General features: G+C 41.6%; 2 protein-coding genes across 4 annotated transcripts in view; one reads left to right on the top strand and one right to left on the bottom strand.

Moving 5' to 3' along the window:
- Positions 1 to 483: 483 nt before the first annotated feature.
- On the bottom strand, positions 484 to 5,500 carry cahz (carbonic anhydrase). The gene is given in 7 exon segments (NM_001200631.1): positions 484 to 940; positions 2,122 to 2,277; positions 2,413 to 2,475; positions 2,577 to 2,669; positions 3,251 to 3,369; positions 4,633 to 4,830; positions 5,386 to 5,500. Coding segments are annotated over 7 exon segments (783 nt in total). The 5' UTR covers positions 5,420 to 5,500; the 3' UTR covers positions 484 to 820.
- Positions 5,501 to 11,729: 6,229 nt separating this feature from the next.
- The window catches only part of dlgap1a (discs, large (Drosophila) homolog-associated protein 1a), a 67,366-nt gene continuing 53,105 nt past the window's right edge, over positions 11,730 to 25,990 (top strand). For all 3 annotated transcript variants that reach the window (XM_017495961.3, XM_017495959.3, XM_017495962.3), the window contains exon 1: positions 11,730 to 11,856. The gene's annotated coding sequence lies outside the window, so the exon portion shown is untranslated. The remainder of the gene's footprint in view (positions 11,857 to 25,990) is intronic.

Below are 25,990 nucleotides of genomic sequence, written 5' to 3'. Positions count from 1 at the left end.
TCGAGTGAATTTCATAAAGTCCTATATGTTGAAAAGTGCTAGAGGGTTTCTTCTACGCTGCACTCTGCACCCTGAACATTTCACACATCTCAACCTGAAACACGTAAAAACTAAACATTCAGTAGATGATCTAACAACGGGAATAAAAGAAGCTGAAACTAATGAGGATAGTGAGTATTACTCTTTCTTTCCTAGCATGTGGAAGGTCTTCACAGCTTAACATTTTACAATTAAAAAGTAAAATATTAATAATTAATACAATAAGGTCTTCAGTTTTACATGTAACTAATTGTAAGAGATTGGGAGTCGATTCATTTGAATAGATTAACCAACTGGCTCATGCGTTTTCTATTATGTCGGGTTTGTTCTTCAAAAGTTAGATGAACCAAATAATGAGTGGTTAATTTCATAATACTTTGTACAATTCAATTTTAGAGTTCAAATGAACCGACTGATTCATCTTGACCAGCTAAAACAAAACGGTTCAAATGATTCACAGCATTTAATAGTCTTTTGTACTATGGCAACTGGTTCAATTTAACCAAATCAACTGTGAGTTCACAAATGAGTCAATTTAAACAAATGAACCAACTGATTCATAGCATTTAAAAAAAAAAAAATTTTTAGACTTTGTGTTATCTTCAGATTCATCTGAACCAGATTCATCTGAACCAACCCAAAAGCATTTGTTTAATTTGAGTCAATTATTCAAATTAACTTAGAATTAACTTAGAATTGATTTGCAGAGTTCTGAGGAAAATAAGCATTACGATTGGCTGAGATGCGTTCAGTGGGCGGGGTCAGAGGTGCGTTCTGCAGTTTACTTAAAGTTGGAGCGCACTTTGCGTCCCTTTATGGGCTGAGGGGGTCTGTAGTTATTGCACATACAGCGAGGTTGCTCTCCCGCTGAGCTGAACAACAGACTGCGGAATTTCGCCATCTGAAGAAGGAAAGAAGAGGAAAAAAAAAAAAGTGTTAATTGGTTTGTACTTGAACGCCTTTTAGAAAACCATACAAGTCTACAAATACTACATGTACAAACATGCACAGCCATTTGACACAGAAAGACAGGTTGTAATAATAACATCAAGCAGCGGTTAGATATTCTCAGATTCACATAAACTTCCATGCAGCATGTGAACCTTTATTTCACCCTGTGTTTGTGGGAGAACAGTAAACTTGCAAAGTTGAGCCCACATCCTGTTTGTGCCAAATGCACTCCTACTCACTTCCTGTGTGTGCCACAGGGCTCGACAGTCTTCTTGACCTCACACTATACGCTCACTATACACTATGTTTAAACGTTAAAGGTTATTTCGATGATATGCACGGACGTGGTTGTTTACCTGCGTGACAGAATGTTGTGAGGAAAAACCTGCACTGCCACTTGAGAGAAAAAAAAAACATGAGGTGTGAGAGATGGTATCGGCCTGAAAAGGTTCAGCTACCACGCTCTGCCCTTTTAAAAAAGCGATCAGTTCTGAATGTGACGCCTGCGCTTACTTCAAGGAGTGTTCAGATAATCTAATCTTGCTAAACACCAGTCACGGACCCTCCCTGTTTTTCTTTTTGTGTGTAAATATTAACGTAAGCTGTGTACATACGAACTTATTAATATGAAAAAACTGACGTTTGAATCTATTTAAAGTGGCTTTGTGTCGCCTCAGAGTGGAGTCATGCTAACTGCTTTAACATGTTGGATTATTTAATATAACTTTTAGCATGAATTGTATAAAATGTGCAGTTTTCATTTGTTAGACGCTGACTGAAACATATCTGAACATCATGTCCGTCACCGTGATTGTCCATCACTAAAAAAAAACTAGTTTAAAAATGCAGTTACAGCTAAAGCTAGCTAGCATCAGTTGAAGCTACATAGCAAAGTTAGCTTCGATATATGAAGCGACATCTCTTTTACTAATTAGAAAGTATAATTATTTAATATAATACAGCCAAACTAGCTAGATGTTGCGGTAGTTATGCTACTGATTGAGATACAATCAGATTTGAACAGTTTTAGATATTAAAAGTTGATCCTGTGGTAATCTTTCTGCATACGCCGGGCGCTAGCTGTGCTAGCAGTTTTGGCTGAATTATTCCTTGGCTGAATGAATTGCGTACCTGAGCAGAGCTCACGCTAATCGGCTCTTTCAGGACGATCCAGGTGACGCTCTCATACAGAGGTGGTGTGGTGAGAGAACCTTCGTAAGTCCAGAAATTCAGAGAGGCAGGCAATAGGTTCTTGGGGTCAAAGTTCAAAAATGTGGTTTGCTGACCCTGAGGGAAATCACGAGAGCAGGACGGAAAAAAGAGTGAGAAATTGAGTAAAGTGAGAAAAAAAAAAGTCACAGAAGGTTGTATTTGTGAGCTAAAACAAAAACGCAACGAGTTAAGGAGTGAATGGAGAGTCACCTTTGCTTTGATGGAATCAAAGGAATCGAGAACTTTCTGCAGCCGGGGATTGGCAGAACCAATCTGAGAGAGGAAGAGAGAGGAAAAAGTTATACGTGACACATCTGAATCTATAAATATCAGGAGAATCATCTGAGATGTGGTGCTTTGGTTAAAACTCTGACCTTCAGAAAAACTCCAACAACCGCCAAGCCATCGGGTTTGTTCACGGCCTCACCAAAGTTTGGGTACTTGGTGTTCCAGTGCACCAGATGGAGCTGAGGGCAAAAAAAACCAAAGCGAGATTTAAAAAAAAGAGTTGTGAAAAAGCGGTGAGATATTATTGAGGTTCGTGGTGAAACCATCTGTGGTGGCATGACTCACAGTGGAAGACGCTGAGAAAGAGAGAACGCTATAGCTGCAATTTCTAAAGAAAAGTTCCCACGGTTTCTACGGTCAGAGTATCTACAGGAGAGGGTGGGAGTGGTCAGATTAATCAAAGAATAGGGTGGGAGTGGTCAGATTAATCAAAGAATAGGATGGGAGTGGTCAGATTATTCAAAGAATAGGATGGGAGTGGTCAGATTATTCAAAGAATAGGATGGGAGTGGTCAGATTATTCAAAGCGTAGGGTGGGAGTGGTCAGATTATTCAAAGAATAGGGTGGGAGTGGTCAGATTACTCAAAGAATAGGGTGGGAGTGGTCAGATTACTCAAAGAATAGGGTGGGAGTGGTCAGATTACTCAAAGGCTATGGTGGGAGTGGTCGGAGTATCCACAGAACAAGGTGGGAGTGGTCTGAGTATCCACAGGAAAGAGTGGGAGTGGTCAGAGTGTGCTGCACTGGACATTGTGTTACCTCACAGGGGTACTTAACGCCATCGACCGTGTGCTCGGACCCTTTGTCGTCACTCTCGCCCCAGTGGAAGTGGAACTGCTTCAGCCTGTAGGTGCCAGTGATGGGCCCACCGGTCAGAACTATACATACACACACACACACACACACACACACACACACACACACACACACACACAATTTATAGTCCGGGAGCTGCAGTATACATTGTAAACACATGGATATGTTCTCTTGTCTAAAGGAATACTTTGGATTACTGAATTATTCAGACATTACAAATGTCTCAGCTGATCAGTTACATTTGATTTAAATATAATTTAATATAATCCTTATACAGTATGACCTACATCGAGGAGAAAAGAAATCAAGCATTTTCGTGAGTGTTTGCTCCCTAATAGCTTTATTATTTGTTTTATGCCACATTAGCGTTTGGATTAAAGGTCAATTGAAGCTAAACAAAGTGCAGAACAGCAAACACTACGGCAGGATGTCTTTCCTGTCCCCAAGAGACAGAACACCTTATCTCTCTTTTCCCATGTAGTGACACACTCCCTTCAGAGCAGCGACTCCAGACACAATATCCAGCGACTGTAATTACACTGTGACCCTGAGCGAAATATCTGCTTGCCCCATAAACGTCATACATTTCTAAGACATCCCTGATGGACGGGATTAATTAGGGACCGTTTCTTATCATCTTATCATTGGTTCAGTGTCTAAAAGCTCTACGTGTTCTCCCTTAGAAGGAAATTCTCGACCCGCTCCGCTCACGGGCAGTGTAGCGTGAAGAGCGGCGCACTCTTCTGACTCTATTCTCCATCCCATAATATCACGCATTAGGACTGAAGTAAACACAGAGGACTAACGCTGAGAGCCTGCTTATCACACGAGTCCCGCTCTACAGCCACAGCAAGAAAAAAGCAACAGCAAGAAATTACAGTTGCTCCAGGAGACATTTATGGAGCATTTCTGGAAGGAGTCGCCAGTGTCAGCGCTTTTTTTTTACAGCGTTTTCTGACGTCTTCAGGACAGAGGAGTTTAACGCCAGCTTCTCTGTTTTCTCTCACTTTAAAACGAATAAGACAAAATAAAAGACCTGTTAAAGAGTGTGTTAAACGCGCAATAATGACCCGGAGGCTCTATGAGCTTCCTTTACTTCAGAAACCGATCCATTAACTGATCAATCAGCTGCATTCATCTCAGGAGAGGAAGAGCGTCGGAATTTTGATAGAGCAGAAATTCAATGTGCCTTTTGTCTGAGAGGTTCAGAATGTTTTCTCATCCGCAGCTACGGCGCTATGGTTACTCGACCCAAAACAAATCCCGATTCGATTCACGGATTTGTCGCACTACGATGTACGTAACCAAGCAACGAATGCACTAACTTGCGCTGTCGCTCTCGTCCAGGAAGTTGACTTGGAACGTATGGCCATTGTTCATGATGTCTTTGGACGTGGACGGGTCGTACTGAAGCTTGAGTGGCTTGAGAGACGAGTCGAACTGGGTTTGGCTCGGGATGATGTTAACGGGAGACTGCCGTGGTCCGTTAGCGATGGGGTAGTGCTCAGCCCATTTGGCAGGACCTGTACAAGGAGGGAAAAAAATGATGCATTTATTTGTTTAGAACTAAAACGTGCGTGCGATAAAATAGTTCATTCAATTTCACGTGCAATCAAGAAATATGATGATATAGTCTTCTTCAGGACAATGTGCAAGGTTCTTTCGACCGCACTTCATTCTTTACATGAGCGTTCTCTGTAAACACGATCACTTGACTGATCTGCAAAGGGGCTAGCCGCGAGATTGGCGCCGTCGTCTATAAGCATTTACATAAACAAAACATCATTGTTGATATTACTGAAATGTATACTTAGTTCATTTATTGAATGTCAGAAACAAATGTTGTTAACGCAAAAAATGAAGACAAAAACATTATATTAAAAATGTGCATTTTCATAGATAGATAGATAAATAGATAGAAGTTTTTCAAGCAAAAAAATATTTCCCTATGCAAAAAATAATAATAAAAAAACACCCTTCAGTCAGATATGCATCTGTTGCACCATTAATAAATAGGCCACATTTAGGAAAAAAAAATATTTTTCTCATCCTGGTGCATTAAATATATCTGGTCTTACCATCACTAGAGTCATAACCCCAGCTGTGTGACATTCTTCCTTTAGGTTCTTTCTTGTCCAAGTGGGAAAGTGTTGCTTTCTGGAGGTTCCTCAGACTCTGGGTGCTGACAGTCAGTCAGTGTGAGGAGCTGATCAACCTCCAGCTTTTATACACACACACACACACACACACACACACACACACACACACACACACACACACACACACACACACACACAGAGAGAGAGAAACCTGTCTCACATGAGAATCTCCACGTCAGAGGGTTTGGCACACAGAGAGGGGGGTCGGGTCAAACATGCAGGGTCAGTGGACGCGCTGGAGTCATGCAAACTCCGAATCATTTCATAGAGTCGGTTCCTTCGAGCAAACGATTCGGAGCTGGAATACTGTAGGCTGCAGGTTCAAATCGAACCCAAGTTAAAGCGCATTCATGCACTGGATAATGTCAGCTCAGACTCCACGATTCAAGCGCATTCATACACTGAAAAACGTTCAGTCATAATTGTAGTGCCCTCCTTGTGCACCCGCAAATGAACCGACTCTTTTCTCTGGTCACTAACTGTCCACTGCATGTCAGTGATGCTCCGCGCGAACAGCTGTGGATCTTCCTGTTCAAACAACACATCCTCACTACAGATCTCTTGTTCTTGTTGTTGTTGTTGTTGTTGTTGTTGTTGTTATTTTGTAGATTGTTATTGCTTTATCTCCAGAATTTCTTTTATCCTGAGAGCTCCGTGTCGTCCATCCTCTTCACTCTTTCCAACTCATTCATCCGGACTGAATCAAGGAGAAGACTTACCAAAAAAAATACAATTAAATCCACTCTGTTTCTGTAAAATACACAGAATAACGCTTTATCACCGCCAACTTTAATCGCCTCAAGTTTTAAATCCGGATTTTTAGAAGAGGAAATCCAGCAGAGGTGTTCCGCCTGCGGTGTGACTCATCCGCGACTGATACCGATAAAAACGAGTCGACACTTTTCTTTGTAAACGACTCTTTTAAATCGGAGACTCGTATATGATTTCTGTAGGATACATGTGAGTTAGGTCGCAGCTGATTGGTTGAATATCAGGAATAACCCAATAGGAACTAATCATTTTACTTCTCACAGGAATTGTTTCTCTTTATGTTTATTGATTAAAGTCATTAGTTTAGTGTGTGTGTATGTGTGTGTATGTGTGTATGTGTGTGTGTGTGTGTGTGTGTGTGTGTGTGTGTGTTACGGGGACGGGGGGGGTTCATTATGTGGGTATTGTTTGAGGTCTGTACTGTTGGCAATAAAATGTCTTTCCAGACACAGCAGAGCTCTATAATATAATAATATAATTCAAAATAATAATGTGTGTGTGTGTGTGTGTGTGTGTGTGTGTGTGTGTGTGTGTGTGTGTTTGAAATAAGAATATCTACTCTAGTGTATTACCTATATGCTTTAATGATTGTCATACATCATATCATTTTCCATATATATATATAATCATTTCAAGTGTTTGTTATATAAAAAGTTTGAGGATGAAAAAGTGAAGGAAGGACTGAAGGAGTCGAAACCATATACCTGAATCAAAAGAATCAAAAGAATCATGAATCGTGTTTGTTTCGAAAGAATCGAATCAGTAAAGAGACTCGCCAGCGCATGATTGAACTCCTGTGGCGCGCGCTTTGAAAGGGATCATGGGAAAAAAATGAAACGATGATAAATACACTCATATAATTATTATAAATATGTTATATTGTTTATTTATTTATTAGTATTTAATTGTTAGATTATAATAGTCCCATACAACACTGGTACACTATAATTATTACTATTATTATCATTATTATTATTAACAACAACAACAACAACAACAACAATACTAATAATTGTTCTTTTATTAATATTAAATTATTTCTGTTGAAACATTGGCATGAAAGACGCGTGGCAGGTTGTGGGGGCGTGGCCTACAAATGTGTCTTGGTGCCTTTCCACGACACCCGTTTCTATTGTGTTACTTTGCTGCCACCTTGTGGCCAAAACCTGGAACCGCGCACAGTTATTCTATATTTAAAGCCTACGTTCTAAAATTATTCATTCATTCATTCATGGGACGTCTCACACACACACACACACACACACACACACACACACACACACACACACACACCTTGGCCCAAATCTGAGTCACCAGTTTATCAGCATGTTTTTGGGAGGTGGGAGGAAACTGGAGATGTTATATTTACGACCAAGCATCTCTCCATCTCTACAACAACAAAAAAACGCAGTTTGTCATGTTACTGAGCAACTGCAAAGCGTAAACTCCTCTGTCCTGAAGATGTCGGAAAACTTAAATAATAATAATAATTATAATAATAATAATAATAATAATAATAATAATAATAATAATAATAATATGTTTAGCCATGGATTTAAAAAGAACTGACACTGGAGACTCCTTCCATAAATAAATGTCAAATGTAAAAAAAAAATGTAAACGGTTTATTATTAGTGGATCTTCTGGTGTCCCTGTAAAGGAGCTGTTACTATAGAAACGATACCGTATTAGACAGAACGAGGACATTAATATAAACCTGTGATTTTTCAGCTGCAATACTGTCAGAGCTGCTGTTCTAGAGAATTCATCAACACCTTCTGACCAATCAGAACGGAGAACACAACAACGCTGTGGGATAATTCTCATTATGACATTATAATCAAATAAATATTATTATTTCATGTTTTATATTTTTATTTCTAAACAGATGCAAGAATATTTGCAAGAAGAAGGAAAAATGACAATATTAATCTTAATCACAATCTCAAGAGATATATTAAGCAAGCTTAACTAATACAGTTTTCACTTGATATCATTTTTTTCAGGGGTAATAAATACTCTGCATACTACATAGCCTATTTTATTTCTCATATATGAGCAACGTGTAAAAAGAAAGAAAGGAAGATATATATGTTGATGAAATGGATTAAGATAAGATGATGTTATATATATATATATAACATGATATTCTTAATAAATGAATAAGCAAATCATTAAAGTGTTAAATGTGAATCTTTATTATCAAAGTCAACATTTGCACATACTGCTGTTGATCGAAGAGTTGAGAAAGTTAAAATTAAAAAAAAGAAGCTGTTATTAACATTTTCATTGGTTTATTTCTTCAAGTTTTGTGGAAATTCCTCCAGGAGCGTGCTCTTTATCCTCTTTATCTATCAAGCTTCGAACTCTTTCAGTTAATTCAGCATCTGAAGGTTTAAATCCTTCCTGTAGTTATAATTAATCCTCAGTTCAGTTCACGCCTGCTAAAGATCCGCTCCGGATTTTCCACCAGACCAGCCTGAGCTCAGAGCAGGGGTGCGTCTCAAATCGACTGGTACTTCCGTGTTCAGTGCACTGACCAGAGATTCCGCCATTTTCTAGTGCGTTCCTGTGAACGTCGGATGTCATGGAATTTTCATTAGACAACGTTCTGGTGACACACAAGTCCCCTAACTGATTGAGTCACCCAGAACAACTGCTAAAATAGCCAAGAAATGCTAATGGGCTGCAATTTCCTCTTTGCTAACAGTTTGAAAAAGATAAGCAAAAGAAACAAGTTCAGTGTTTGCAAAAATCCCTGTTTGTGTGTTTTCTTAGTTTACTACTTAACTAGAAAGAGCATGTAATAAAAAATATAGCTAGCAAACGTTGTGATGTAAAGGCAAGTAAGTAGCTAGCTAGGAAGTCAGCAACATGAAGGAAAAAAAACAGTAGTGCTAAAATTACCACCAGAAGAAAAACACACACTTATCAAAGCATTATTTGTTGTTCTATACGTATGATATTTCATGTAACAGTCCATATATGTGTACGCATAAATAAATGCACAGTGTTTTGCTTAGCTGAACGCTAATCATCACCAGTTTTTTTTTTTGTTTGTTTGTTTTGTTTTTTTTATAAGCATGGATTTTCCAGAAGTTTCCGGAACTGTAAGTAAATTCTATTATGCCTCAGTATTATTTTGGCTTTTCAACTACCTTATATAATTTAACGCTTAATTTAATAAATATTGTTTAACTACTGAGCTAGCTAACCACTCGGCTGTTTATGTTTAGCAACTTCACCGACAAACCAACTATGTCTTCAAATTCATAATAAATGCATAATATATTGTGTCATGTCTACACACTAAGATAATAGCATACTTTTTCAAATATTTTTTATATATGTCAAAATATACATTTGTTTTACTTCCTTTAAAAAATGAAAGAAAAACTTGGGTATGGAGACATCGGTGCCTCAGGTGAGTGCGCGTTGCTAATACAGCTAGCGTGCGTTGCTACTGATTTTTACCCTGATTAGTGCGTTATTTCATGTTTGTTTAACTACTTAACTGTAGGATGCACGTTCTGTCTACTAGCGATTCTTGTTGGCACTTAAGAAAATAAATAAATAAACACTGGACAGGCCACGCCCATAAGCGACAACAGAAATAAAGTGTTTCAAACCCACAAGCAAGAAACCAACGACACGAGCAACTTGTCATGTGCTTGTGTGAAGGAAGAGCAGGGGTTCACAAACATTTTGGGCAAACGACCACATATGGACATTATAAATAAATTATCCATGACCTGAAGCCTTGGGATGTTTGTTTCTCTTTGCTATTTACCATCACGCTGGCGAATCCATATCAGTCAACATGAATCAGAGTCACTCGGTGTCGTCACAGAACTACAGGGTCTTCACACATAGGGGACTGTGTCCTGTTTGCCAGCACCACGGCGGTTGGGCCTTCGTCAGTGAATGTTGGTGGACGTCCACGTCTCGGTTTGTCCGCAACACTTCCGGTCTTTTTGAATTTGTTAATAAGTTTGAAAACAGCATCGTGTGTGATATTTCCTGTTAAAGGGGTCATATAGTGATTTTTCAACGTTTTTTAAAAGGTTCATTATTTTGTTTATTGGGTGAAATAGAATAGGTTAGCATGCGTTAATGCTCAAAAAACACATTATTTGTCACATACTGTACATTATTGCAGTAGCTCTATTCCCAGGCTGCCTGAAACGCTCCGATTTCTCCAAAGCCCCTCCTTCTGAAAAGCCCAGAGTGCTCTGATTGGCCAGCTGACCCGTTGCGTTGCGATTGGGCGAAAGCCTCATGCGTGTGTCGGAAAATTAACTCCCCTTAGCTTTAGCTTTAGCTTTAGCTTTAGCCTCCAAGACTTCTAAAGCAATTCTAAGCTCCTAAGCAACATGTCGTGGGTTTTACCGTATCAGTTCGAGCCCGGTTCAGAAAATGCGGATGATCGAACGGAAGCAAGTTTGCAAACACGACTTAAGCAGAATGTTTCACGGCGGTAAGTTTTTATTTTGTAACTCTCGTACCTTCCAGATATGACATAAACTCCGCCCCCTGCAGCGAAACACACAGCGTCTCCACGACACGGCGACTAAATTCACTGAAGCCTCGCCTTCTTTCTTCGTATCTGCCTTTGGGCGGGTTTATGTTAATAGTTCACGGTGTGACGTGGATGTTTGAGGAAGTAAATCTGGAGGCGTTTTTTTTTTTAAGGTGTTTCAGGCAGGTCTGGAGCAGTGTTCTCTGTTAGATAGAATAAATCCCTTTGGGGTAGACTATGAGCTTTGGAACTCTGTAGAGCTTTATACATACACAAACACATACATTACACTCCCCAACAGAAGGAAAACATTCAAAATCATGTTCTGACTCCTTTAAAGTCCATCGCGACCCGATCCAGCCGTGAAAATGATTTCAATACGTTCCTCAATTTTGTCAAAGGCTTTCTTAAAGGCCGTCTGAAAAATACATAACTATGACGAACGACATCATGGCATTTGACTTTTGGGACATCCTGTAGTGTAGGTACTGTACATGGACAGAGAAATCTGGATTTGTTTTTATTGCTGAAACGTGACTTGTTTTAACTCGACTCACGGTGACATTTAAAAATAGCATCGAGCAAAACCCGTCGTCGTAGTTACAGCAACGATTGTATAACGCATAAAGAAGACAAAAGAGGAGATCGTGAGTTCCTCTCCTGAAATCCTCACGATGCCTAGTTTTGGAACTAGGTTTACGTACAGTAACCTAGATGGTGACGTACATGTAAGTAACGTAGGTAACCATGTGACCGATTTCAGCCAATGGAGCGGCGTCTTTGTCTCCAGATTGTCTTCAGAACAAGCTGGAGAAGTTCACTAGGAGTCGATTACAGACGCAGGGAAGGGACCGGAGGTCGATTTGAGACGCACCCGCATTAGAGCGTCGCTGTCAGGTGTGTGTGTGTGTGTGTGTGTGTGTGTGTGTGTGTGTGTGTGTGTGTGTGTGTGTGTGTGTGTGTGTTGGTCGGAAACCGCTCTGCCTCTGCGTCTCAATCAGCTCTCCTTCATCCATCTCTCTCTCTCTCTCTCTCTCTCTCTCTGATCCTCATCCATCAGCAGTGCAGGATCATGAATGGTGATTAATAAAGAACGCCAGGTAAGATTAAACCTCACTGTTTTGATGCCTTTATTCAGCTTTATTAGAGTGTCGGGTGTGCGGGGGATTTGCGGGCGCCAGAAGCGCGTCGTGCGTTTCCCCGCGCTCTTCTGCGTGTTTACGAGGCTCCAGGATTGCGGGGAGTCCGCAGTGTCTTCTCGGTGGATGGGATGGAAAATTGTTTGGGGGAGGATGCTTATTTCAGTGGCAGCAGGCTTAAACGGGAATGGGAAGGATGTGATGTAAAGGAATGGCGTGACGTGTTGCGCCAAGGATTTGGGAATGTCAGTGATTCCTAAGTGCGCATTTAGTGATCGGATTCGCCCGGGTGCGTGAAGCAGGCTCTTGCGCAACAGTGCGCTGCACAGAAATGCACCGAGGTCTGTTTAATAAATCTAAAAGATCCATTCTTTTCCGTTCCTTTCTGGACCTTACTGTGTCTTTGAACTTGAAGCACAAAAAAAAAAACCCTGAAATACTACGATCGGATTTATCCTTAAGGACTATTGGGTGTACATTCTCTTCCTTTGGAATCAATTTAAAATATGACCAAACTGCAACACACACACACACACACACACACACACACACACACACATGTTCAGTCTTTTAATTAATGCCATGGTTTTTGAGAGAGAGAGAGAGAGAGAGAGAGAGAGAGAGAGAGAGATTTGCTCAGGCGGTGTGTAAACGCTCTTGTTCTTCAATCCGATTTGACAGCAGCGCTGTGATTTATTATATAGGCCTATTATTATTTCTATATAATGTGTATTATTTCTTTATTTCATCAATCACCACAACCTGTTTCCCAAACCCGCCGACATCTCTGTCCTCTTGGGAGTCCTGACTGTGTTATGATGTGAAGCACCAACAAACAACTTGTATTGTTTAGACTCGCATAAATCTCTATTTTGAATTTTTTTTTGTTATTATTATTATTATTGACCTTTTTTTTCTGCCTAAGATAATCGTGTTGCCTTCTCCAGTTCCTTTCCGGTTTTCACACCCCACCAGGTCTACTTGAGAAGCAGAGAAGAGCGTCCTTCGGCGGTTTTTGGAGCATCCGTTCATCTTAGGCACGCGCTTTATCCTGGTCAGGGTCACGGTGGATCCGGAGTTTATCCCGGGAATCAATCCTGATGAGTCGTATATTCACACACGTTCACACCTAGGGGCAATTTAGAGTAGCTGATGTACATAACTGGCACGTTTTTGGGAGATGGGAGGAAACCTGAGAACCTGGAGGACACCCACATAGTCACGGAGAACGTGTGAAACTGCACACAGACAGGAACCCGAGATCAGGATTGAAGCCGGAGCTGCGAGCGTGCTACGATGCTAACCCCTGTACCACCGCACCACCCGTTTAAACTAACACCTTCCAGAGAAAATAAATAAGGTATGTCATTTCCTCTTTAACCCCAAATGTATTTGATCAGCTTCAAAGCTAAAGAAGCTAACAAATAATGGATGCTTAAAGCTATGAGTTATGCGGCGTGCGAACCGCACGTCTTTTTTATGCCAGTGCGTTACGTAATAAGGATACAGGAAGCGGGAATTCAACCCGATGTTTCTTTCCATATCTCAAGCATGTCTTTCTTTCCATATCATCCAGATTGAAATAAATGTCAAAATTCTCACAATGCCAGAACTGTGATGCGTCGGCCATCTTCGCTCGCAGTGGCACTTAATCAGCCACGGATCACGTGACGGTAAGAATTCTGATGTCTGTGACAGAGATCGTATCGTGTAAACCCGGCTTTAATCGTCACACGCTAGCTATACGGAGCGATATCTGACTCGTACAAACAACGTAGAAATCCGCCTTTAAAATTTAGGCCACACCTCCATCCTGAGTCTGGTGTTGGAGCAAGGAATTATGTGCTGCGGAGGAAAGTACCGGAGTTACGATTGTTTTCTCTCAGTAACTCCGTCCTTCTGTCCATGTTTTTAGACAGCAGTGTCATCACGTCATCACGTCTGTTTGAGACACCGATCTCCTCCACGAAGCCCACCGCGGAGACGCCGCTGTGGCATGATGTAGACTTGTATAATGCTAAACCGGTAGCTAATCGTGGCAAGGACATTTCATGTAAAAAGGAAGGCGTTTTTTCTTTAAAACGAGTAGAATAGTGTTCTGTTCTCAGCTCGGGTTGCGTGAGGATGGTGTGATGGTTATTGATGCGTTTAACAGCAGCTGCAGTGGAAATATGCTGTAATCTTCCAGGCTTCAGTCAGGAAGCCTTCGTATAGCTGACTGCTGGTGGGTGATGTAAAGAAAGGTGACAGGAGAGGGGGAGAGAGAGAGAGAGAGAGAGAGAGAGCGAGCGAGCAAGAGAGAGAAAGGGTGTACAGTATAATTAGATTCGTTAGAGTTTCATTACAGAACACATGTTTTGTTCTTTATTTCTTAAAACTATGTGCTAATTTTGTGATACGTTACGTGTCGTATCACAATAATGGAATCGTTTTATGGTTTATGATATTTTTTAAGCGTTGTGCGTTTAAAAATGATCAAGCGTGACGCTTTCTCAGAACAAAACCGCTGGTCCAGGAGCATCCGAGTCAGGTGGTCTCGAACTGATTCCAGGTCAACTCGTTTGCTTTGAGGAAGCGTTTTGACTCGGAATCGACTCGTCTGCAGGAAGTGAATCAAACATGCTGTGCGTTTTCTTTTTGTAGATGTGAGACAGAGATACCAAGAGACAGAAAGACACTGCGAAAGACACAGGGACTGACAGAGAGATACGGAAAGAGAGAGAGAGTAAGACAGACAGACAGAGAGATACCAAGAGACAGAGAGACCGACAGAGAGAGACAGACAGTCAGAGGCAGACAGAGCGGGAGAGACCGAGAGAGACCGAGAGAGACAGAAAGTGAGCTATGAAGACAGAGGGAGAGAGAGTAAGACAGATAGACAGAGACAGAGAGAAAGCGAGAGATAGACCTCTCCTTGGTGCTGTTCTGTTCCCCTGTACTGTTTTTTAAGAAACTGAGAGAGAGACACAGAGAGGGGGTAAGACGGAGACAGAGAGAGTAAGACAGACAGGGAGAGACTGAGAGACAGACAGACAGACAGTCAGAGTCAGAGACAGAGAGGGAGCGAGACAGACAGACAAAGAGAAAGTGAGACACTGAGAGAGAGAGAGAGAGAGAGAGCTCTCCTTGGTGCTTTAATATTTTTCTTCTGTTCCCAGTACTTTTTTATATTAAAATTAAAGCAGCATGAATCTCATAATCGTATGATTTAAACATGAGCCGTAAAAACAAGAAGCAAAGACCTGAGCTGCAGAAATCCTGGCAGTTTGGGCGACTCGTACACCGTCTACACCCATACAATACTCATACTCATGCTAATACTGACCCTAATGCTTCTAAACGCCATCTCAGTCCCAAAGCTTTGTCTAAAACACATCGAGCAGTGGTGCTACTCATGGCCCTTTTAAATAAACTGTGCTCGTAAGAGTACTTTCATAATAGTACTTTCACAGTTATCCGAGGAACTCTCTAAACACAAGAAATGTGCCTCAGCGAATAGGAAGCAGCTTGGAAGCAATTCAGCTTTACTCCTGGCTTAAATGAAAAATATTCCTGAGCGAGGATGATAAAAGTTAACGTCAGCACTAATGCTAGGAAAAAAAAAAAAAATACAAAGTACACCAGTTGTTTTTTTTTTTTTTTTTTTTTTTTTAAACTTACTTTCAGGAGAAAGAACTTTCGTATGATTGAATGAACCCAATAAATGGGTGCCAATACTTTCTGCAGAGCAACAGATGGACTCCAGTCTGTAATTCGACACCTATCAGGTCCGCTAGAGAGTGGGTCTGAACAAACGGTGGCTGGAGAGCTGCTTTATTTGGAAACGGGGATAAAATAATCTCGTTAGCGGCGTAAAGCTCAATTAAGACAATAATCAGATTAAAATAATGCGCCTCGGGGTGACTCTCATCCTGTGACCGTGACGTCCTTGCAGATTTGTGAAGTGACTCAAAATAAAGTGAAAAAAAGGAAATTGTTCAAACTATTTAGTCATGCAAATATGGACGCTTTATTATAAGCGGTAGGATGGATGGCAGAGGATGAAGCTAGCTCCTGTGTGTGTGTGTGTGTGTGTGTGTGTGTGTTTGTGTGTGACGGCATAATGCGTCAACCTGATTGCCATAATGCTGTATGACTTTCAATTTGATCAGCTCCTTTCGCATGATTCAGCTGAGCTGACACACTTTCAGGGTAAATTATTATCACATGGCACGGGGAGGCTTCTCTTTATGGCATGTTATGACCTCATCAGAGTGCATTAAACGCTCCATAATGGACTAATGAACAGGACCGGACTCACACTGACTACGAGGATCGATTTCTGCCGAGCGCGCTCGTGGGAGCATCACGAAGACCAAATGGTGTGATCATATATTGCAATACTGTAGAGGAACGATACCTTTCTATCATGTTCTTCAAATTTTCAAGAAACTCTCATCTGGAGAGAGTTCTCCTCCTTCTCCTTCTCCTTCTCTGTGAAGGTGCTCCAGCAAATTTCCCCAAAATAAGAAAGACCACAGGATTGATGCTGCATACAGAATTGGACAGACTTTATTTCAGGAGTGCAAATTACTTCCAATAATCTTCTCAGTGTACGGGAATACACCGTATTAACGCTAGTGATCGGCGATCCCTAGGCTAGCTTGTGTGTTAATCCACCCGTGGTCTTGAATATCACAATTAATGACCACAAGGCTGTTAAATTCTGGATTCTGATTGGTCAGAAGGTGTTGATATTATTAACTTAATATGTTAAGTGTTCTCGTTTCTTGAGTAACGAGTCATTCACGGGTCCCTGCATAGCAGACGCTCCACGGTACGTGTGTATTTATCTTCATGGTGGAGTTTTCTCGGTATCGTTCAGTCCGTACAGGACTTGCCTGAAAGCTCGGTTTTGCTGCGGCTTTTTTGAAATTGTGCAATTTAAATTTTTTTGTTTTTTTGTGTGAAACGACTCGAATCGGCGAAAACGCAATCGCACGAAATTGCCTCGCGCGGTGTTTCACAGTGGTGTTTGTCGGTAAACGAGAGATTTTAGCTGTACTCATGCTCGACGCACGTGAATCGAAGAGAGCTTTGGCTGAATGCTCGACGTGATGACGTGATGACGTGACACGACTCGGCCCGGCCCGGATCTGCAGAAAATCTGCGGTAATTTAAATACATTGCGATCTCCTCCGAATATTGCAGAGTTTACGTGACGCCGTGTTCATTTCTGCGATGGCAGATTTGTGAAACCCTGGTGGGACCGATTGCTTAACATTTACGGAAGGAGTCTCCGGTATCGGCACCTTGTGAGGATCGGAGTCATCTCCGGAACTTTCACTTCGGATTTTACACTTTGCGCTTTCTCGGTAACATGACAAGCTGCGATTTTTGTCTCATTGACTATAAGGCAGAGAGAATAAAGAGCGGCTCTTGAGGGAACGACTGTTTTATAGCTGCTATAACGTAAGCGAGGACGGGAAGTAACTTGTTTCATGGATGTTCCACAGCTATAAACGGATAGAAAGTATGACGTGTCGTTCTTGATCTTTAAATGCAGTTGTCGGCAATGTGCCGTGGTATAAGAGGAATAAAACACTTCTGGACGTGCTGTAATGGTGGTAGCAGAAACTCCCACCACCGGTCATTGTTTGCGTTCCTCTAACAGTGCATCCTGCCATGTTTTATTCCTTACCTATACTCCTGATGTCAGATTATATCAAAAACATATTCCCTGGTGGTAGATCAATTTTGAGACCGTTTTGGATTCTTTCATGCAGAAACTTCTTTCCGCAGCTTCCAGCACTGCGCTAATAATAGCATTAATATGTATTTGGGCTGCAGCTGGAGGAGGGGGCCTGCATGCTAATGAAGGTTTCTGTACGGTGTTCTGTCTGTGTCTCGGCGAGTTTTTGCACTCTGAACAGGTGGTATTTATGCTCCACGAGGTGGGAGGATGATTCACAGAAAAAGGGAAAGGGAAAAAAAAGCACGCTGCTCTCGGTATAGCAGGGCCGTTGCGTCACAAAACGAGCCGTGAATCACACGAGTGCTCTGTGTGTCAGGACTGACTGTACACGGAGAAGAAGGAGAAGGACCGTCACCATCATCGTCAAGTAGTGCGCGCGTTACGCATCCATTCCTCGACCTCAAAGGATTCAGTGATGGCTTTTCCGAGAGAATATATCATACTTGGTGAGTTTTTAGGGGTGTTCTATAGTTTCCGGCTGAGAGGCTCCGCCTACAGGGCCCAAACCGCTGGAAATATTTTCGACACTTTTCTGGCTTCAGAATCTTCTAGGTTGTTATCGTATCCAGTGAGAAAACGTAAATACCACAAAATACGCCGAATCTCTCGGCGCTGGGTGCAGAGAGTGGAGGGAGAAATGTTCACAGAATCTCATTTTTATGTTATTTGAGTTCTAAAGGTGTTCGAAGCAGAGGCAGTTCTGTGCTTGGTCGTTGTCAGTCAGATATTCCGTGAAAGTGGGTGGATCTTCACCGTGCTTATTCGCCATGCTTCACCATGCACCAGTCTCTAGAGAAAAATCCAAGTCTGCCATCGTGAGACTACAGATGCCAAAATCAAAACTTGGATCAGGGTAACTACGGGACAGATTTGAGACGTTTGGCACAAATTATAAAACACGAAGTCGATTTTTCAATCTTTGCTGTAATAGTAATCACCAGTAATTAGTCATAACCTACTAGCCAGTTTAAGTCAATGAGCAGATAATACACCAAATGCACTTTACGTCCGATGCTAGCATCCGATTAAAGAAGCTAGCTCCTGATGCCCTTTGCATAACGACAGCTCCACTATTTTAGAATATACGTTTCGATCAAATAGGCCACTTCCAAGCACCAGTGGACCGATAGATCCGATCCAGCCCGGGATAACTTCTCACTCTGCCCTTACGGAAGACGCAACTCGTCAAATCCGTTGAAAGCGATAAGTGTTTTGGTGCAGCAGGATAAGTGATCGGCCATACTACACGTCTCGATATATACTAAATGTGTCCATGTATAATGACAAAGGACTCTACGGTATTTTATTCATTATTGAGTACATTTAAACCTTTTGTTTTATTTTAAAGGATTTTAGGCCTCTCACATCTTTTTGTTGTGATGCCATGCGTGAATTACAGAGCAGTATCGATATCGTCGAGGGGATCGGCTCAGGTTTTGCGTCTCTTTGGCTCTGAACCACTGATGTGAATGTGTAATGGAATGAATTTAGGGCACCGATTGGTCCGAAAGTGTGACGGTATCATGAGGTTATGCATAAATTACCATAGCTGCACAACAAAAGCTTGTTTCAGATCAGTTTTTCGGATATTGTCCGCTAGTATCTGTGTTTTAATTTATTTTTTTTAAACATTATCGTGTCCCTACATACACAAGCACAAAGTGGGATGTTGGTAAAGGACACGAGTGAAATTCACACCGAGATAGATAATCATCCTGCTTATCAGCAGGAAGCACCTCCACCTGAGAGGTATCCAATCCACACCAAGACCCCCCAAGCGGCTCTCAGCGCTCCGAACCCTGTCTGATCCACCGGCGGGTCAGAGGTAGGTCAAAAGCCTTCAGTGTTTTAGACAGACCTGCAGCTCTACGTCGTACACCTCAGCGTCTCCCGTACGCAGAAGACTTACATCTGGAGCTGGAAAGTTGACGTCACCGCCGTTGTCTAATGTTAAAGCTGTTTTTTTTTTTTTCTTCATTCACGCCTCTTCCCAGACTGCAAATGAAGGAGTGTGACGACGTTGCGAAGCTCCCAAAGTGTTTCATTCGCACTGTTTACACAATGCCTGTCAAATATCGCAGTGATTTAAAATGGTTCCGTGTCATTCTGCACATAATAACGTTAAGCACGTCAGTTCTGCACGTCCCTTTTCAAGTTTAATGGGTGACTTGGGTTGGATAGAATAGATTAGAACACCTTTATTGTCGTAATCTTGAAGTTTTTTGTGTGTGCGTGTGTTTATTATATTATTAACGATAACTGACCGTGCAGAAAATAACTTGTTCCTACAAACACAAATATGAGTTTGGGTGAACGTGTAGCATCCTTTCGTTCAGTCGCGTGTACGTATATACTGTAGCGCTGTTAAAATCCTGGATTGTGATCGGTCAGAAGTGTGTTGATTGATTTTCTAGAACGGCGGCTCTGACGGTAGCGCAGCTGCACATCACAGGTTTATATCGATGCGTTGTTTTAATACGTTATCGTGCCGATGGTAGCAGCTTGTTCACGGGGACGTACGGGGCTTTAAAAAGTTCCATTATTTAACAAAGGAAAAGTTTCTGTAAGGAGATGATTATGTAACATTTCTGGAAGGAGTCTCCAGTGTCAGCGCTTTGTAAGAGTCAGAAGTAAAGCTGTAACTTCTGTCATTTCGAGAGAGCTCGACGCCGTTGCCGTGGACGGGGACGCCTCCACTACCAACAAGTCTACTCTTTCTTGTTACTAATTTGTACTCCGGAAATAATATATCCGGAAAATATACTTCAAACAGGAAGGAAGATCTCGAAGAACAACTAATTCAAACATTTGACCTTGCCGTGACCTTGATCCCGTTCGGATCAAATCCGAAATCTGATCAGTTCATCTGGTTACGCTGACAAATTCCACGTAAATCCCAACAAACATTCAACCTCTCGTTCGTGAGATAACGGGAATCTCAGACGGACTTCCTGAATGCTGCCATAACAAATGAAATCAGATACTTACTTGTTTTATGGAGGTTTCACAAAATCAAATGGATAAAAGACGCAGCGTTTCACTATAAAACTGTCGTTGTTGGCAAATTGGTGCGGTTCAAGCTGAATAACGCACTTCATGATGTGCTGCTTTTGGAAAATAATGAACTTTGGGTTGGTAAACTGCTTCATCACACCACTCTCGCACTGATTGTTTTCTAGAACATTCAACCTGACCCAGAGAGTTTTATATAAACCTACCTTTCATATAAAACTACAACATGTGACTTGTTATTGCTAGTAATAGGATTAATGTTTGTACTGCATTAATCGGTTTCTTAAGTCTCCTGTAAACAGCGCATGCCATCACGATGCTCCGTAACATGGAACGTCTCATCTTAGAGACTATTAAGCAGTTTTAGGAGACGTTTGCTTAGCAGGCAGACATTATATCAAAACACACAGAGGTACAATGATATATAAATATACACACGATAATGTACGCAAGCAGCTGTGTGTGTGTGTGTGTGTGTGCTGGAATTGGTACACAGCCATGCCATAAGCACGAAAATGAGTGTTGATCAGCACCGTTGCTTGGAAACAAGCCTGTTATGGAGCGCACATCCGGCACCTTTTCACTCCGCACGCCGTATGTGGGCTTTGCTAGCCGGCAGGTGTGCTTCTGTAATGATTTTCTTTTTAAAGGCAGGGTCTCATTATTTTTGTGGACACCGTCGGTAATGAAAGCGCTACCATGAAGCTGGATTGATTTGTCTGATGCGTGCTGTGGGTTCTCTTCTTTAAAATCAATGGCATAACATGGCAGCTTGTGGGGGAGATTTTTTTCGTTGTTTGTTTGTTTGTTTGTTTTTTTCAGGAGGAACTCATTTTAACGCTAACATTTCATTGCGGCGTGGGCAATTTGAAAATGACATACAGTACTTACATAATTCTTACACTCTTCCTAGCTCTATAACTCATTAGGACTGCTAACATGATTAATAGTCAGTGCGGTATAACATAATGACGTGTATTAGCCTTACGCAGGTCATTTCATGCTAACTGGATGCTGTTTTTGTGTGTGTGTGCTTTATTGTGACTAGATACAGGCTCCACATTTCATGTAGCTTTGAATTTATATATTTAGAGAACCGTTGCTGAGGCGGTCGTCATCCATCATGAAGGATGTGGTTTATTTTGTTCCTAAAAGATGCGTTAAGCGAGCGTTATTACTCGTCGCACTGTACGAGATCCCAGTTAAATCTGGTCTGCGTGATGGCATGGCACGTGTTCTCCATGTCTCCGTGATTATACGACGGTTATCCTTTAACGATAGACCTGCGATTAACCAAAAGGACTACGTTCTGCTTGCGTCATCAGTCAGAGTGATCCGGAAATTAGCTTGGGCTTGCGTAAACACATTCTTAAACTTGAGCTTGAGGTAATAAGGACATCCCCATTAGCTGCTTAAGCAAAAAAATAGAACGTCGTTTGTTTTGGCTGTGCTCAGCAATGCCGTGTTCTTCCGTGTGGATGATAAAGTTACAGACATGCTAGCAGGGTCGAGCGTTTAGCAGAGTACTTGCAGGGAAAGCGTTTCAGCGCGGTCGGGTCCCCGTGTTGAGAGAACGTAGGTGCTGTAGGGTGATTTTAGGGCAGTTCTCGAGAGATAGGGTTGTGAACATTTTGAGGAGTCGCAGATGAACGCAAAAGTAATGGATACTACTGAAGTATTGGTGGAAAAAAATGAACGAGTAGACGGAGAACGACACATAACCATCCGAGCATGCACCGTGACTAACAGTGAAACCCGTGAAACCATAACAACCCTAGCTGGAAGTCTTGCAGTGTTTAAAGCGCTACCGAGACACGAGTAGAACCGGTGAAGGAGCTCTCTCGCTCTCTCTCTCTCTCTCGGTCTCTCTCTCTCTGTCTCTCTCTCTGACTGCGATGCCTGTGGCTGCCTCGAAACGTGGAGGATGATCAGTGGCTCCTTTTGTTTGCAAATCAGCTTCGGCTGAGCAGCAGTACGAAACGAGGCAAAGTGTTCGCCTGAGGCGGGAATCCAGCAGCAGGAGAGAATAAACTCTATCAATTTCTCTTACCCCCCCCCCCCCCCACCCCCCCCCCTCTCTCTTTATTCCCTCCGTCTGTTCAAGGTTCATGCAAGAAAGCAGGTCATTTGACACCAGGCCATTTAACTGCCTTGTGGGAGAGAGTCTGGTCTTGCGGGTATCTTATAAAGATTTCTTTAGACGTTCAGGTCTTCTAAGCATTCAGGTCTATCTATGAAATAAAAGCATGCCATAAAGTACAAGAAAACACGATATAAAACGGCACGATGCAGTTTCCTTTCACTAACGGAATAAATTAAATAGCACATTTCTTTGAACTGTTTTGTGTCTTTGGTTTATTAATGAATTAATTAATTGTTGAAGGTCATGTCATTAGCATTTATAGCCGTGTAACGAGGCTCATTTATCGCTCTGGATACACATTTATCTGTGAGTTATTCGCAGGCGCGTTTACACAAGACTCCAGCTGGTTATAATAAAAAAAAAAAAAAACATTCGTGTTCCATTTGTTTTTAATTTAAAAATTAATGGATGGATTACATTTCTGGGTTTTTTTTTTTTTTTTTTTTTTGCATAAATAATCTTAAGAAGGTTTTATTTCCGCAGCTGCAGCTGCTTGAACTCGGGTCTTTTGTGTCCACGAAAGAGAGAGGGGAAAAAAGATGCTAAGTGCTTCAGGGACAGAATTTAACTCGCTCTATGCTACATTATTAGCCTGTATTTAGGAATGTTGGTCCAACAAGGACACAAAGACGTGACAACGTTCCAATAATCGCTCAGTAAACAGAAACAGCAAAACAAACAGCGGTTATTTTAGAGAATGCAGTTTTCCTAGTCGTGGAGTTCATTAGCTAACCCCGAACGTACACTAGCTAGCATTTGCTATCTCCAGAGCATAAGAAAATACAGAATTTTACAGTAGACGGTAGACAGCCGATTTGGATTGTTTAAATTGAACTGGAAAGTATTTTGTGCGCTTGATTTATTTCCTCCTCTGAGTGTGTTTTATAAATACAGCCTGGGGCTAGTAATTAGCGAGCAGAGCAACACACCGCTAGCAAGGTGACGCACAAAAGTGGATTAACAGGAGAGCTGTGTACGTTGAAGCCACCGTGTTCACTAGATTTAAGGGGTTTTATTTAAAACGTGGGCTGATGGTTGAGTAAGATTCAGCATGATTGGAATATTATTAATGCTAAGTAGCTATGAAGTGGAAATGAGAGCCTTGTTGAGTTTAAACATTTGGTTAGTTACAGGAAACAGGAAAAGGCCCTCTGTAGTGAAGGTTGACGGGCCTTTTGGGTTTTATTCCATTATTATCCGAAACATTATTCAAACATGATGTTAAGAAGTAGTTGTTTTTTTTTGTTTTTTTTTTTAACAAATAAATAAATAAAATAAGATTTATCTTTGGAGGTATCGGGTATTTTGGAGAGTAACACAGCTTAACATTTTGAGGCTAAGCTGCAGTTCCAATGGTTGTCATAGATACAGTTGCCATAGATACGGTTGTCAAGGTTCCGTTAATAAGAAATAAAGGTCATGTGGCGTTACACGGCTGCTTTTCTCAATGAGCTGAAACATATCGTAAGGAATAAAAAGATTGGCTGGACATTTTGCGAATGCTAGCTAGCATGTGTTAGCGTGCTGAAAGGAATTGTAGATGGCCGTGCAGCATCTCGCTCTCATTTCACAAAGCAAAAGGAGACATTTGAGACGTTTCTACTCTACAGAGAACATGAACGTCGTGAACATCGTGAATACGGTCTGACGGAGTTAAACTCGGCTCCGTGTTGACTCTGGGACTGAAACCTGATGTGCGAGAGTGAACTGTCCGTTATATCTCAGTGGAAAAGTAATCATCTCGTGTAGCTGAGCGGCGATGTTATTTACTACAGATTGCTAACATTAGTTTGACCTTCGGTGAACATTTTGTCTGCGTGGCCGACCGTGGCGCTTCATACGATTCCAATTTGCTTTTAGCCTTTAAGAGGAAAATTTAAGAGGAAGGTTTTAAGGTCAGTTGTTTCATGCGTCAGTAGATTTGGAAACTAGCGGTACCTCCAGTATTTTACAGCTAACGCTGGAAAATATCAAGGAATGTTTGACCAACGCGGCCGTGTTTTCAGTCGTAATGTTACACGCTGTCTATTCAGAGCGTTCTAATCGTTCATTACAAGTTTAATGATGATGTGAGCTCAGCAGTCAGAAACTCCTAGTCATCATAATCCCGACAGGATGTGAAAGCACTCTTAACGTCCAGTGGCGTCGTTGAAGTTCCTCAGATGAAGTCATTTGTCTCAATAACACGTAAACACGGTCTCTCTTTTAAAATAAACCGAAGCTACGTTATCGATTGAGTCACATGTAAGGTCCAGCGCCGCCTCTAAGCTTCATTTCCTGACAGTTTTAATGCTGTTTATTTTTTAAACGGTGCAGCGTCTCCACTGCGCGTCTCTGTGCACTTGGTTTTTGAGCCTGACTTCAGTTTGAGCTCAGAAACGATTCGTGTAGATGAAAAGCGATATCATTCCAGCGTGTAATGTCCCAACAAGTCCAAAGGAAGACGCGAGATTACAGATAATCGGTTAAACTATTATAGGACCGGATAAACTCGCACTGCAAATAATATTGATCAGGCGACTCAGACTCGGTGTGTGTTTTTAAACGGAGCCTTGGGGGCTGATTCACGCCTTCCTGCCCCGGTAACTGCTGGTCCTCAGCTGTGGGCAGGAGAAATAGAATAGAAAAAAGTCAGCAGTACGTTTTTTTTTTTTTTTTTTTTTACTTCACAGTGCTAATGTAGTCAGCTGTGCTATTCATTGCCCTTTTAAAAGTTTACACCCCCGCAAGTGTGTCACTGCTTTGGAATTGAAGATATTTGCAGCACAGTGGTGTGTATTGTTAGTGTAATGTCACATGGTGGATGTTGTTTATTGGTCGGGGAGTCTACCAAGTTACTGAGACTAACCAAATACTTCACATCCATCCATCTATTTTCTATACCGCTTATCCGTCCTTCAGGGTCACGGGGAAACCTGGAGCCTATCCCAGGGAGCATGGGGCACAAGGCGGGGTACACGCTGGATGGGGTACCAATCCATCTCATACACATTCACACACCCACTCATACACTACACTTTGGACATGCCAGTCAGCCTACCATGCATGTCAATATTTGAGTATCATTGAATCTAATACAGTATAATACTCTTCAGTTTCTTGTCCTCTGATCGACCTGTGACCAACTTTGTGAGGAATCTGTGGTAAAATCTTGCAAAGATGGCAGATGCTGTATTTGGATGGAACTGGTGAGATTCCTAAGAAAA

The sequence above is a fragment of the Ictalurus punctatus genome, chromosome 20, assembly GCF_001660625.3.
Source record: "Ictalurus punctatus breed USDA103 chromosome 20, Coco_2.0, whole genome shotgun sequence".
NCBI lineage: Eukaryota > Metazoa > Chordata > Actinopteri > Siluriformes > Ictaluridae > Ictalurus > Ictalurus punctatus.
The sequence above is the reverse complement of the archived record's forward strand: the minus strand, read 5'-3'. Positions and strand labels throughout refer to the sequence as shown.